This window comes from Camellia sinensis, chromosome 7, assembly GCF_055761805.1.
Source record: "Camellia sinensis isolate YWXY chromosome 7, ASM5576180v1, whole genome shotgun sequence".
NCBI classification, from domain to species: Eukaryota; Viridiplantae; Streptophyta; class Magnoliopsida; order Ericales; family Theaceae; genus Camellia; species Camellia sinensis.
This window is the reverse complement of record NC_138967.1, coordinates 24,485,439-24,500,108: the sequence shown is the minus strand read 5'-3', so window position 1 is coordinate 24,500,108 and position 14,670 is coordinate 24,485,439. Positions and strand designations below refer to the sequence as shown.

General features: G+C 33.4%; 1 protein-coding gene across 2 annotated transcripts; it reads right to left on the bottom strand.

Moving 5' to 3' along the window:
- Positions 1-464: 464 nt before the first annotated feature.
- LOC114302964 (magnesium transporter MRS2-I) lies at positions 465-14,670 on the bottom strand. 2 transcript variants are annotated; one of them, XM_028248104.2, is made up of 12 exons: positions 13,965-14,670; positions 13,546-13,575; positions 9,697-9,847; positions 8,185-8,306; positions 6,791-6,865; positions 6,347-6,574; positions 6,101-6,145; positions 1,864-1,908; positions 1,723-1,752; positions 1,460-1,579; positions 1,192-1,287; positions 465-717 (listed from the first exon to the last, which is right to left on the bottom strand). In XM_028248104.2, the coding sequence occupies exons 1-11, from the start codon at positions 14,208-14,210 to the stop codon at positions 1,201-1,203; spliced, it is 1,179 nt and encodes a 392-aa protein (XP_028103905.1). In that variant the 5' UTR covers positions 14,211-14,670; the 3' UTR covers positions 465-717; positions 1,192-1,200. The 2 variants fall into 2 exon arrangements, with proteins under 2 accessions (XP_028103905.1, XP_028103898.1); XM_028248097.2 differs by having other exon boundaries at positions 1,477-1,579; positions 13,965-14,562.

The following is a 14,670-nucleotide window of genomic DNA, read 5'->3' as shown; positions in this document are numbered from 1 at the left end:
GTTTACACTGATTGCATGGTTTATGAACCTATTAACTCCAGCCCACATGGAGTAGTTGAAGGTTGGCTGGTTGGCTCTCCAAGTCAAGAAGTAGGAGGGGAGATGGCAGGTGGTAGCCCTCCCAATTACTCCTCTTCCTTGACTTTTGTTCCTTCCCATTTGTGTATAAAATGGGAAGAGGTGAGCTGAGTTAGATCAATCAGAAAGAGAAGGAAACACAAAGAGTGTAATCTGCGAGTGAGAGTGCTATAGAGAGACAGTGAGGTGTGAGTGTTGTACAACTCCCTTCGGGAAAATTTCTATAGTCGATATCTCTCCCGTGGACGTAGGTTATTGCCGAATCACGTAAATATTTCGTCTCTTTTCTGTGTGTGATTGATTTCTGGTGTGCCTTAATCCTAACAAAACCAATAATGAATTCTGAAATCAGATCCATACTAAAAATAACAAAAAGGTAACTTGAATTTGATCAGGATAGAAACAACTTATTTCATTACTTATATTTAACAAAGCACATAATTACTAAGATTGTGCAAAAAAAAAAAGGACACTATAATTGACCCAACTTCATATATAAAGAACAAAATAACAAGGGACTCCAAATCAAAAGATCAAATGAGTAAAATATGACTCTACAAAGCTGTTTATAATTATCTATGTTCGCACCCGAAACAGGCTAGGCTGCAAACAACACGGCTGCTGGATCTTCTTTGCAATCTGGAATTTCATGGTGAAAGGTAGAGAGAGAACTTATTAATTCACGTAGCTAATAAGAGCCGTCTAAAAAATCAAAAGAAAATTCAAACTCAATAAGGTACAGGACAGAAGTGCAGTCCGATCCAGCTGGGTTCATGGAGGTCACAACAAATTTCATATCAATGACTTAAGTTGTTTATTTTTTAGAGCGTTACGAGTACATGAAATTTATAGAAAAAAATTCAATTGATCCAATAATCATCATCACATAATTGTATCGGGTCTATTTTTTTAAAAATTATGATTATTGAATAGACCATCAATTTCTTTTCATAAAAATATATGAAAAAACAATCGTCATATCAATATTATATATAATGATTTACAAAACAAAGTGAAACCCTTGAGACCCACGGATCCATCTGCACTTCTTTCGAACGGGAGATCCATTACAAAAACTACAATTACCTCTACTGTAATTTAAATAATTCTTACTTATAAATTTCAAGATCCAACCAGACCCTTGCAGCGAGCATAGTAAATGATAAGTATAAAAATGCAGGTACAAAATGCCACAGGGACGATTACCACCTGGCAACAATAAGAAGAAGAACATTCAAATTAACCGAAATAAAACTTACATTCAAAATTTTATCAGTTACGAAATCCCATCGCAAAATTAGACAAACTTCACGTGAAAGAGTTGTGTCTAATTCTGTGTGAATTGGATTTTGTGCACTTATATTCAAAATTGTATGCATACCCATTTAAACACGTAACTGTGGTTTGAGTTCCAAGTAAATGGGATATTCGCTCCAAATATTCCAGCCATCGTTGAACAAAGTGACACAGAAATACCTGCAGAGGTTAGAAAAAGCTCTAGCTGCACAAACAAAGTAAAATAATAATAATAATAATAATAATAAGATAAATGTATTGTCCCAACAATGTTTTCAAATACACAAAAACAGAACAAGAAATCAATGTATTCAATGTTGTATAAAGTACACATAATTGATACATTACCTGAATCAACTGATTTCGACGATTGTCAAGCTGGAAAACGGAAACATGAAGTGTATTTAGAACAACAAAAGTAAATCTAAATCTATTTAAATTGATCAATTAATTCAATTTACATATTTGTTCCCATTTCCAGTTGATTACCTGAATATTAATGTAATCTTCTGTATCATCAATAAACTCGCGCAGCTGCAAAATTTAAGAATATAAATCAATTCTGATGATGCAATAAAGGGGATTTTTCAATCAGCTATAGACAAATAAATAGATTATTTTGATGATTTCAATATGGAATGCCAAAGTGTTGGAGGTCACCCCATGTGAAAGGGGTGATCCTCATGTCAACAAAGGAAGACAACCAACCAAGTCAAGCTTGGTGGCCACCAACCATGTCAAAAGTCAAGAATGAAGGCTCTCCCACCTACTCCTTTGTGTATAAATAGAGACGGGAGGGAGAGGATGAGATACAGATCAGAAATTAGAGAGTGAGAGCTGTGAGTTGAGTGAGTTTCATCTCCTCCTCTGTATTTTGTATTTTGCTCCATTTTAGTGAAAACTTCTCATTTCTGTCCGTGGATGTAGGCATTGGGCCGAACCACGTAAATATTGTGTTTCCTGTGTGTGTGAGATATATTTCTGGGTGTGTTTGATCCTAACAAGTGGTATCAGAGCCGGTGTTGTGCGTTTTGCGGAAAAACAGAGTGTTGTTCCGAAACTGCCCAGAAATTGTATTGCTCGAAATCAGATTTTGAGCATACCAGGAGCAAGGGCTCGACGAGAGGAGTCCAGAAATATAAAGCAGACACCCAACGGAGGCAGGACGCGCCCTCACGCGCCTCTGGAAGTTGGCGCGTGAATCCCAGTCGCGTCACGCGCCTACACGCGCCGTGCAGGCTCCCGGCGCGTGGTTACAGTCTCAGACACGCGCTACACGCGCGGACGAAGGTAGACGACGCGTGAGTTGACGCGCGACACGCGCCGCACGCGCGCGCATCAAGCCGCTCGAGCAGGAGCCGCGTTGACCGAGCCGGAGCCGCTGACCGAGCCGCTGACTGAGCCGATGACGCCAGCCTGACGTCAGCATAACTGGAGGAGTAATCTGGTGCTTCGCAGGCGCACCAGATTCTGCCGATCTGCACCGTTAAAATTGTTTTGGGTTGATCTAAACCATTTGGAGTCCGTTTTTTGGTGATCCAATAGTGGTTTCTGACTATTTGGAATATTCCGGACACATCCGTACGGTCAGATTTTGCAAATAAGTTTTTCAAAAATTCGCAGTTTTTATTTTGGCAATCCGAAGTGTTTTTCCGGCTAATTTGAGCAGTCCGGACTTCACAGCAAAGCCTGTTTTTCAAACAGAGATTACTTTCTGGATGATGGAGGAATCCACATCAGCTTCAGGGCCGATGATTCGGTTGAACGCTTCTAATTATGCGATATGGAAGCCGCGGATGGAGGACGTCCTGTATTGTAGAGATTTGTTTGACCCTATAGCGCTAAAGGGGGTCAAACCAGATGGAGACAAGGATGTGGACTGGATAAAAACCAACCGGAAGACTGTCGGTCAAATCAGACAGTGGATTGACCACAGTGTGTTCCACCATGTTGCCCAAGAGACAGACGCCTATGCCCTATGGATGAAATTGGAGGGCATGTACCAGTCCAAGACCGCACGGAACAAAGCCTTGATAATGAGAAGGCTTATAAACTTGAAGCTGAAGAATGGTGTGTCTGTTGCTGAACACACCAGTGAATTCCACAGCCTTGTGAACCAGCTTGCATCAATCAAAATGGAGTTGGAGGATGAGATGCAAGCATTATTATTACTCAGTTCCTTACCAGACAGCTGGGAGACGTTGGTGGTTTCTCTCAGTAATTCTGCACCCGAAGGGAAGCTGACCATGGGGATGGTCACAGACGCCTTATTCAACGAGGAGGCAAGGAAGAAAGAGATGGACGGAGAGCAGTCTCATGCCCTTGTCACAGAAAGTAGAGGCAGAGATAGAGAAAGGGGCAGAGGTAGAGGAAGAAGTAAAAGCAGAGGGCGTTCACAGTCCAGACAGGACAACACGAGGAGGTGTTTTTACTGTGATCAAGAGGATCACGTAATAAGAGATTGCCCAGAGAAAAAGGCAGACAGACAAGCCAAAGAGAAGGCTAAGGGACACGGAGGTCCCTCAACTACAGCAGTTGCAGTGCATTCCTCTGACGATGAAGAGGTGTTGCTTACAATCTCGTCAGAGTTGGAGACACCTGGCTGGATTTTGGATTCAGGGTGTACGTTCCACATATGTGCGGATAAGAAGCTTTTCTCCACTTATCGAAGAGTCAGCGGTAGCACTATCCGGATGGCCAACAACACAGTGAATAGAGTTGTCGGCATAGGGACAGTGCGATTCCTTACTAAGGATGGAAGAAAAGTAATTTTATCTGAGGTCCGACATGTGCCAGGAGTACGAAGGAATCTAATCTCCCTGAGTATGCTAGATCTAAAAGGAAATTGTTTCTCATCTAGTGGCGGGGTTCTTCATGTACACAGAGGTGATAGAGAAATGTTGCAAGGCAAATTGTGCAACAAACTGTACAGACTGGAAGGAGAAGTTTTGACAAAGATGAGTGTTGTCAAATGCCAGTCAAAGGGTACAAAGAGAGAACATACGCAACCAAAGCGTATGATTGAGCAAGGCTTTCATCAGGAATGGCGAAAACGGTGCACGGGAACGCAAGGAGGCAGTTCAAAGGTGCACAGATCTGAGCCAGTGAAGCCAATCTTGAAGAAAGTTCAGAGCAAAGAAACCAAGTCTGTAGAAACTATGCCAGTGAAGAAGAGAGTTTCTTTTGCTCCCGTGTTAAAGACATTTTGCAACCTCTCAAAAGATGCAAGGGAGGGATGCAATTTCAAGTCGCAAAGTGAGCTTTGCAATGCACTCCAATAAGGGGGTGCAAGCACTATGCACGGAGTTGCATAGTGGTAACTTGTACAGACCGGTGGAAGTTGTCTTGGCAGAAGGGCTAACTGTCAAACATCAGTACGGACGTACAAGTGAGACAGAACCGAACATCAGGGATTGCAGCACAGACAACGGGCGTATGAGATCGCTGGGAAGTTGTTCTGAAGTGCAGAAAGCAAAGGCTGGTTGTTCAGAAATAAGCTCCGAGCAAGGAAAAGTGAGGATGTTGATGTGTCAAACTCTGAAGTTTTCTAGTTGCTCCCGTGTTCATCATGCAAAGAGCTGCACGGTAATGCAAGGGTATCCCGAGCAGGGGGTGCAGGGCATCCAATCAGGGGGTGCTTGACACCTTGGCAGCAGGTTTTGTTGTGGATCACCTCACATGGGCTGAGGGGGTGATTGTTGGAGGTCACCCCATGTGAAAGGGGTGATCCTCATGTCAACAAAGGAAGACAACCAACCAAGTCAAGCTTGGTGGCCACCAACCATGTCAAAAGTCAAGAATGAAGGCTCTCCCACCTACTCCTTTGTGTATAAATAGAGACGGGAGGGAGAGGATGAGATACAGATCAGAAATTAGAGAGTGAGAGCTGTGAGTTGAGTGAGTTTCATCTCCTCCTCTGTATTTTGTATTTTGCTCCATTTTAGTGAAAACTTCTCATTTCTGTCCGTGGATGTAGGCATTGGGCCGAACCACGTAAATATTGTGTTTCCTGTGTGTGTGAGATATATTTCTGGGTGTGTTTGATCCTAACACAAAGAATCTTAGCTACAATTTTAATTAGGGGTACCCTCTTGAACTTCCTTTGGTTGTTGTTTGTTCATTTTAAATGATTTTACTACAATTAGAGGACGTTCATGGAGTAATTTGATAGTTTGCTAGCAAAATTGTAATTTGACAAATTTTTCAACTTGTCGGATTAGCTGACAAACCATATTCGATCCAAAACAGCTCAACTATCTCAAATTATAGCTACGCGGTGGCTGGTGGTAAATTTTGGCCAAATTCCTTCGTTTATGCCTTCAAATTTAAAATTTTACTATTTTTGGAAATTAATGATTACTTAATTCAAAACTCTAGCCAAATTCATTTTGAGTTAGAATTTTTTAAAGAAATTTCTTTTCATTTTAGATTCCAAATTGTTTTAGAAATTTTTTTTTTTTTCTATTTATTTATTTTCTGTGATCATGACATTATCAGGAAGTAATTACTCGAATTGTGGCATAGCTTGCAAGCCACTTCTCCTGTAAATAGGATTCTAAGAAATTGAAACTAGTTAGCAATTGATTGTGTTTAATAAAAATTCAGAGAAAGTTTTCACTAATTTCATATTGCTCATCATAATTATATTGCCACAAACTGATAATCAACAATACAAATTGGTGAGCAGAAATAATTATAGAAATTCAATGCTAGTTACGCAACATACTGTATTCAATTTGTTCAAAGTTCCATCAATTTGCATGAAGTAAGCCTGCAAATATACCACCGAGACGTTAAAATTATAATAAGTACAACACAGAAAATGATTACTAAACCGGACACAACTACCTCACATGATATAGATTTCACACTCACGTGATAGATCAGATTCTATGATTGATTTATGTGCAAGTAGAAGAGCTACTAAAATTAAGAGGACATAACAAACAAAGAAGTAGGTCAATGTCATAACCTCAAGTAGCATTTCAAGCTCCTCAACATCATTCTCGTCTCCACGAAATGTTGCCACACTTGCCCTACTTGCTCTAGATTTCTTCGAACCTATGGTAGGTGAAGCAGGACACGAATTGGCAGCACCCAAGCCACTAACAGGCGAAGATGGGCCTGCCAATTTTCTTGACAAGTAAAGATCAGCCATATCATCATCATCGTCCAGTAATTGTTCAAGCTCATCTCTCACCTACAGGTAGAAATACTAGTGTTTATAGATCAAATTGATTTATAAGCACAATTATTATTGAAAGCACAGAATTCGGGACATCATGGGTCATTCAACATTAAAACATCAAAGCCGAATAAGAGACATCAACACTAAATGCAAATATGACCATGTTAGAAAAGAAAGGATTTTGATGATTTAAAAAAACTTGGAAGCTATGATAGGAAGTAGTTATACCTTTTGAACCCTAGCAGTTAACCTTGTCATTGCACTCTTCAATTTACGAACCTGATCCAGGTTACGGGTACTAATCTACAAAATCAAATTTGTCATTTGGAAAATTAGGAATACATAACAAATACCAAGTGCATAAAAATAGACCAATGGAGGCATTTCCAGCTTTTTAAAAATAATAATAGTAATAACAAGTCTTATAAAGATTGCATAAATACTAATGGAATTCATGGTGATACATAGACACCTTCATTGAACAACAATTTTGTTAAAAGCCTTGAGCTAAAATGGAAAATACTCATTTTTTTGGAAGCAGAAATGTTCTAAGCTCTGCATAAAATTTGAATTCAAATTTGATGGGACTTACTCACCCTAAGGAAGAAGAATTTCATCGAAACTATTCACTTACACAAACAGGTAAACATGGTCATTCTAATAGGAAGAAACTAAGACCGTATTTGGTTTACAAGAATCAAATTTAATCGAATCATGTGAGGGTTGATTTCGATCATTGAATATATACAAATAAGTTGTAAAAATGTTTTTTTTATACAAATAAGTTCTTTTTTCATTTTCATTTTTTTTTTAAGTATAAAAAAACCTTGTAAACTTTTTTAATGATCAACAAGTTCAATTTTTTTTTTTATGATTTGTGTCTAATTTTAAATCCTATAAAATACTTTATTTACCCTTCTTATAATTTAACTGTATATGAATATAAATAATTAAAATAACATTAAAATTGATTATAAATAATTTTTAAAAACATTTTTAAATACATAATCCTAAATGAAAATTATTTTTTTAACATAAATAAAATTAAAATCACTTCTTTTTTTCTTGATGTTAACATTATGTCAAAATTGGGTAAGGTTTAAAAATTCGTGCACCCTTTAATTCTTTCAACTAATTGGTTTTCAAAATAAAGAAAAAACATATTTATAAATCTTCTATAAATTTTACCTTTCTTAGGGTATATTCCTCTAATGTACCTTAAATATGTGATCTACTATGTTTTAGTCTCTAACCTTTTAAATTTTTTGGTCTTTAAAATATGCAATCAATTACTCTTTATTCTTTAGCATCACATCTTCAAAATTAACAATGAAAGGCAGAATATTTTTGAAATTTTACATGAAATTTTGACAAAATCAAAAAGATCAAACACACACAACATTCCAAGGTATGATTTTGTTGCATTTTGATCTCGAATCTAAATATGTCTATTAAGGCTGTGTTTAGATCATGAATTTAGATAAGAATTTAGAAAAGAAAATGGTATGTGAAATATAACTATATTTTAATGATATTTCACCTATATTTTCTTTTTAAATTCCTAAATACCTATCCAAATCCATTAACAAAATACAATATAAAAAAAAATTAAAAAAGCACACCTTAGAAGTGAGTTCATCTAAAGCTGGATAAGCACCAGTCTCCAGCTCTGTTGCACGAGCATTAAAAAAACTGCAAATGGCTTCCAAAGCTACCTCCAATGCCCGAAATTCAAATGGAGATTCTATATAAACATTATTCAAAATTTTAAAATATCAAATACAGGCCACACAAAAAATAAAAAAAAATTAAAAATTAAAAATAATTATGAGAAAAAAAGAAAGAAAAGTGATTTTGAAAATATGGAATTGATAGTAACGGTTCTAGAGAGAAAAACACATTTTTAAGAAAGCTAAAAACATTGAGATCAAGATTCATTGTCATCTTTTTCTCTGCAATGATTTTATTATAATAATTTAATGGTCCAAGTTTAAAATTAAAGTAAAACGATTGCGATATGTAGTTTAAATTTTCAAAAAAAAAAAAAAGGACAGTATTTTAATATTATTTTATTGGATAAATTATAGGGGAAATTGTAATCAATTGGAAGACTAAAAAAACTTACAAGGTGATGGAAAAATTTATAATTTCAATTATTAAAGTTGATAAACTTTATTATTGATTTAAAATTTATTTTGGAAATATGGGCTGAATTGTAATTTCTCCTAAATTTTACTAGTAATACTTGTAATTTACCTTGTGTCAATTTGGTTTATATACTTCCAATTCTATTAAATTTTTTATATTGTGACAATTTAGCCTAATTAATAATATCAGTTTAGAAATTGGACAAAAAGTTATAGACAAAATGGTCCATTCAAAGGAAAGTAGATCATTTAAAATTAGACATCAACTCTCGAATAACTTTTAAGATAGTGAAATCCTCTGTCCCTTAACTTCTATCTAATTTTTAAAGGGGCATTAACAATTGAACACATTAGGAGAAATTCAAGAATAAAATAAACTAGATTGACACCCAAAAAAAAAAATTTTTTGCATGAACTATGAGTGTAATTTCTCTATATTTTATTTTAATTTTAAACTTGAACTGTTTCGTTATATTCTTTGTTGGCATATGTTATTCAAAATCATTCCAGGAAAGAATGTCAAGATTTCCAAAGGGGGGACTTCTTTTTGTTATTCTAATTAACTTTTTTTTTTTAAACTTATTAAAAAAGGGAAATTATAATTAATAATAATAAAAAAAAAACCTCTAAGGTTCAAGGTTTGTAACAAAATAAATCTTGAATATTTAATTTTATCAATTTAAATTATAGTTTGTTGATTTATTTTCAATCTAAACTACTTGTCTATTTTTGTTGACAAAAAAATAATATTTTAATTATTATACTCAATATAAGTGTACCAAAAATATCTAAAATATCTTTTTCTATAAGTTTTACTTAATAAAAATAGACAATTGCTTTAGATTGATAAATATATATTTTTTAAAAGATTAGAGTTTAAATTAATAAAATTAAAAATTAAAATTTATTTTATTACAAGATTCAAATCCTGAGGTTCTTTTTGTAATTTTTCCTAAAAAAGGAAGATAAGTAAGTAATGTGGCATACCATCTTCTTCATCAGCTTCAACATCTTGTTGGTCACCCAACTCATTTCCATCTTCTTGGCCTTCACGAATGGAATTTATAAGGGGCAATCGCCTTTGTAGTTCCTCAACAACAGGGATAACATTATCATCCAGTGGATCTCGAAGCAATACCTATTCGACACATAAAATTAGTTTCAAAATTTGCTCATCGAGTCTCAACCAGAGGTGTAATCGGTTCAGTTTGATTGGAGTGGAGGAAAATTTTAATACGAACCGAACTCTTCATTTTTACTGGTTGCAGAACTAAAATCGATTATATATAAAAAAAATTCAGTTTTGTTGATTTTTTGGCTTGGTGTAAATGAGTGATTTACAAAAAGTTTTAAGTGATTTTCTAAAAATTTGGGTGATATACGGATAGGGCATAATAGGTGAACTTATTATCTAATAAGCCTTATGATAATTAATATTTTTCATCAAACACAATTAAAAAAGTCACTAACCGATAATTTTCAATGACAGTTTAAAAATTATGACAAAAAATATCACTAATTATAAATTTTAGCGAATATGCAAAAATAGTCCAAAAAAAGTTATTAATTTTCAACCTTCAGTGACAGTTTGAACAATTCGTCACAGAAAAACGTTACTAATTGTAAATTTTGGCAACAATTTATAAAAATCGTGCAAAAAAAATCACTAATTGTTAATTTTTAATAATATATAAAAAAAATCCTCACAAAAAATTATTTTTAACGACGATTTTACTAAAATTTATTTTCAATATGACTTGATAGAACTTAAATCCAACTATTAGGATTTATTAGTAGTTTACCCTAAAAATTTATAGTATCTCAAATTAATGAATAATTGTATCTCTGACCTTAATTTTTAGGATAAATTGTAAATATTTTTCCAACATTTATTTAAAATATGGATTGCCTCCTATAATTTTGAAAATTATAAATATTTTCTTATTAGAATTTTTTATTTAAAAGAATTAATATAAAAAATAAAATTCATAACTACAATATTAAAATTATTTGGATTGTTAATTAACATATATCTATGACATAATTTAAAAAAAAAGAAAAAAAAAAAGATAAGTTAATTGACTTAATGATTTATTAATAAAAGTGATCATTTTTACTGGTTGAAGAACTGAAATTGATTATATAAAATAAAATAAAATAAATCAATTTTGTTGATTTTTTGGCTTGGTGTAAATGAGTGATTTACAAAAAGTTTTAAGTGATTTATTGTCTAATAGACTCTATGATAATTAATATTTTTCATCAAACACAATTAAAAAAGTCACTAATTGTTAATTTTTAGCAATTGTTTAAAAATTGTGACAAAAAATTTCACAAATTATAAGTTTTAGCAAATATGCAAAAAATTGTCAGAAAAAAAGTTTCAAAATTTTAAATTTCGACGACAGTTTGAAAAATTCGTTATAGAAAAATGTCACTAATTGTAAATTTTAACCACAATTTATAAAAATCATGACAAAAAAAAAAGTCACTAACTGTCAATTTTTAGCGATATATACAAAAAAATTCTCACAATTTTGTTTTTTTAGCGATGATTTTACTAGGATTTATTTTCAATAGGACTTTATGAGAATTAAATCTAACTATTAGAATTTATTAGTAATTTACGCTAAAAATTTATAGTATCTCAAATCAATGAATAATTGTATCTCTGATCTTAATTTTTAGGATAAATTGTTAATATTTTTCCTAACATTTATTTAAAATACGGTCTGCCTCCTATAATTTTGAAAATTATAAATATTTTCTTGTCAAAATTTTTATTTAAAAGAATTAATTAAAAAAATAAAAGTTATAACTACAATAATAAAATTATTTGAATTGTTAATTAAAATATATCTATGACATAATTTAACCAAAAAAATAATAATTGACTTAATGATTTATTAATAAAAATGATTATTTGTTATACTATTAAAAATTTTAAAGGGCGGAATATAATTTCCAAAACTATATAGGACAATCTATATTTTAAACAAATCTCAAGTAATGTATATGTAATTTTCCCTAATTTTTATTGTAAAACGTGCAGCATTAAACAATGGAATGCCACACTCATCTTTTAATACTTAAAAAATTAAAATATGAAAGATGTTTTGATATAATATTTTGGTGAATTCCCTCGGATATTAGTGTAAATTTTTCAACATTAAAACAGACCTTCCCTTGCAAAAAAATCAACCCAAAACTGAAAGGAAAATGCCTGAGAGCTCGAATGCGTAGAGCTCGAATGGCCCAAATGGTACGGAAAATATTATCTTACCGGTAAGAGAATAAAAAAAAATCCCAAAACGACGTCGTTTTGAGATTTTGAGCTATTCGAGCCGTTGATATTTCGAACTACGTAGCGGAGTTGAAACTGAAATTTTGATCAGTCTTAAACAGTGAATTTTGTTCCACTAATTTTTTTTAGAGCCCTAATTTCAACTTAAATGTAAGTTGTCTTCCATTTAATCATAATTTTGTAACAATAAAAACAAAAATTAAGGTAGCTTGAATAAATTGATAATTTATTTTTAAAAACACAACTATCGTGCATTTTTTTGGTGACAAATGGATTAAATTGAATATGTTACGATTATCAGATTAGCTTAATTTTTTTATGTGGATGAAATACATGAAATGATAGACAAAATGAACGGTTCGAATTATCGTGCCCTCCAGTCTTGATTAGGGACCGAGAGAACCCTCCAAATAAAATTTAGGACAAATTATATTAGTAATTCATGTATTTTGCCCCTTGTGTCATTTCATAATTTCAATTAACTCAATTTTTGTCTCTTAATTTTAGATTTTGTGTCAATTTGATCTAATTGATAACACCGATTAAGGTTTTTGGAGAAAAGTGATCACTGAATTAGTTGAGATTAACCCACTGAATTAAACAAATTTACAATTTTGCATATAAAAGCATAACACAAACCGCTTATGGGCTTATTTTCTATCAAAAAAATACTAACAATTATAATCAATTGAATTAAATTGAGACAAAATTATAAATTTAAAATTAAAATTAAAATTAAATCAATTAAAGTTATAAAAACCAAAATTTAAGAACTATGGGTCTACTTTGCCCTAAATTTTATGGACAATCTCAAGGACCAAACTTGCACAGTAGAGTTCACGTCAAAGGCCAGCCCTTTGATTTTGTCTAAATAATTTCTACTAAAAAACTTATATAAAAATAAAAAGATCAAATTGATTTTTTACAATAATTTTTTGATAATTTTAGCTAAAACAAATACTTGGGAGCTCTAACTGAGCAACCATAATCCACTCTTAATCATGTGAAATGGACCCTACTTCTCACTGTTTATCCTTCTTCCTCTCTCTCTTTCATCTCATTAGAGGTTAAAATAAGAGTGATATATCAGAAGACCGCACTCTTCATCATGCTTCTCTCTACCTCTTTCTACTATCTCTCATCCACCTTATTAAAAAAGTTAGGGCAAATTACATATACACCCCTCCAGGTTTGGTTAAATTACAGATACCCCCTGAGGTTTGTATTTTCATAACAATTTACCCCCTGAGGTTTATATTTCATAACAAATTACCCCCTAATTTCTTATGCAAATATAGCATTCAGGGGGGAATTCGTAATTTCTCAAACCTCAGGGGGTATCTGTAATTTTGTCAAACCTGGAGGGGTGTATATGTAATTTGCCCTAAAAGTTAAAATAAAAGTTATGAATTATGGAATATTTAAAATAGGAGTTATGAATTAGGGAATATAGCACTGTTCTTTTAACAAATTACCAAACTTCTTCCAAGAAGCAAAATGTAAATGAATAACAAAAAAGAATTAAAGCTTACCTCCTCGGGTGTAATAATCGCCTTTATGTGCTGCACAGCCAAGGAAAACAAAAAGAAAAATAGCCAAACAATGCCGATCAAATATAAGTGCATCAATGAATCAATATTATAAGATTGACACAAATATATAAAGGGCAAATTACATATACACCCCTCGAGGTTTGGCTAAATTACAGATACCCCTGAGGTTTCAGAAATTACATCCCGCCCCCTGAGGTTTATATTTTCATAACAATTTGCCCCCTGAGATTTATATTTCATAACAAATTACCCCCTAATTTCTTATGCAAATATAGCATTCAGGGGGGAATTCGTAATTTCTCAAACCTCAGGGAGGCATTTGTAATTTAGCCAAACCTCGAGGGGTGTATATGTAATTTGCCCATATATGAATATATAGACACTGAAAGAAATTTCACCTCCAAATTGAGGACGATAGCTTTTTCACGGGTGAGAATGGCGGAAGGGTAAGACAAGAGAGGATCGAGAATGCGAAGATCGCGAGCATGAATCTGAACTCTGTCCATGATAGCGTACTTATCCACATCCAACACCGTGCTCTTCCCCTCCGCGTCCATTAAAATCCAGCTCCGACAACTCCCCGCTTTCTTCTTCATCTCCGCCTGCGAATCCGCTAGCACCACAATGCTCCTCTCTTTTCCCATCTCTATCTCTAAGCATTCCCAAAATTATATGTATCTATCTATGTAAATATATATCGCATGTCGAGAGACAGTGAAGCACTAGAGAGTGAGAGAGAGGGATTTAAGCAGAAAAGGATATGAAGAGGGTTTTTAAAATTTTAAAATAGTTTGGGATACACGCTTTTTTTTCTTTTTTCTTTTCCCCTTTTTTTAAAAAAAAAAAAATGCTACGTAAATCACAAGTCTTGGCCTCCAGATAACCGGTAATTATCATATTTAACTCAACTCAAAAGAAGAAACTCGCCACCAAAATATTCAATGGAGTTCAGTCAAGTATTACAGAACAAATCAAGTATTGACCAGAGTATAGTATGAGATCGCCAAAGAGAGTCAACTAGACAAAACTAGCATGCGACACCGCCCAAGAGTTGAAGCTGACATACCCCTTTGAAAATGACTGCCTTTCCCGCAAGGTCACCAC

Bases quoted from the DNA above. Each gene is read 5' to 3' on its own strand.
- LOC114302964 (XM_028248097.2), bottom strand. From the start codon at position 14,210: ATGGGAAAAGAGAGGAGCATTGTGGTGCTAGCGGATTCGCAGGCGGAG. The intron at 9,848-13,545 runs GTAAGCTTTAAT...TGTGTCGAATAG, and splicing joins CGATTATTACACCCGAGGAG to GTATTGCTTCGAGATCCACT. The intron at 1,753-1,863 runs GTAATCAACTGG...TCCGTTTTCCAG, and splicing joins AAGATTACATTAATATTCAG to CTTGACAATCGTCGAAATCA.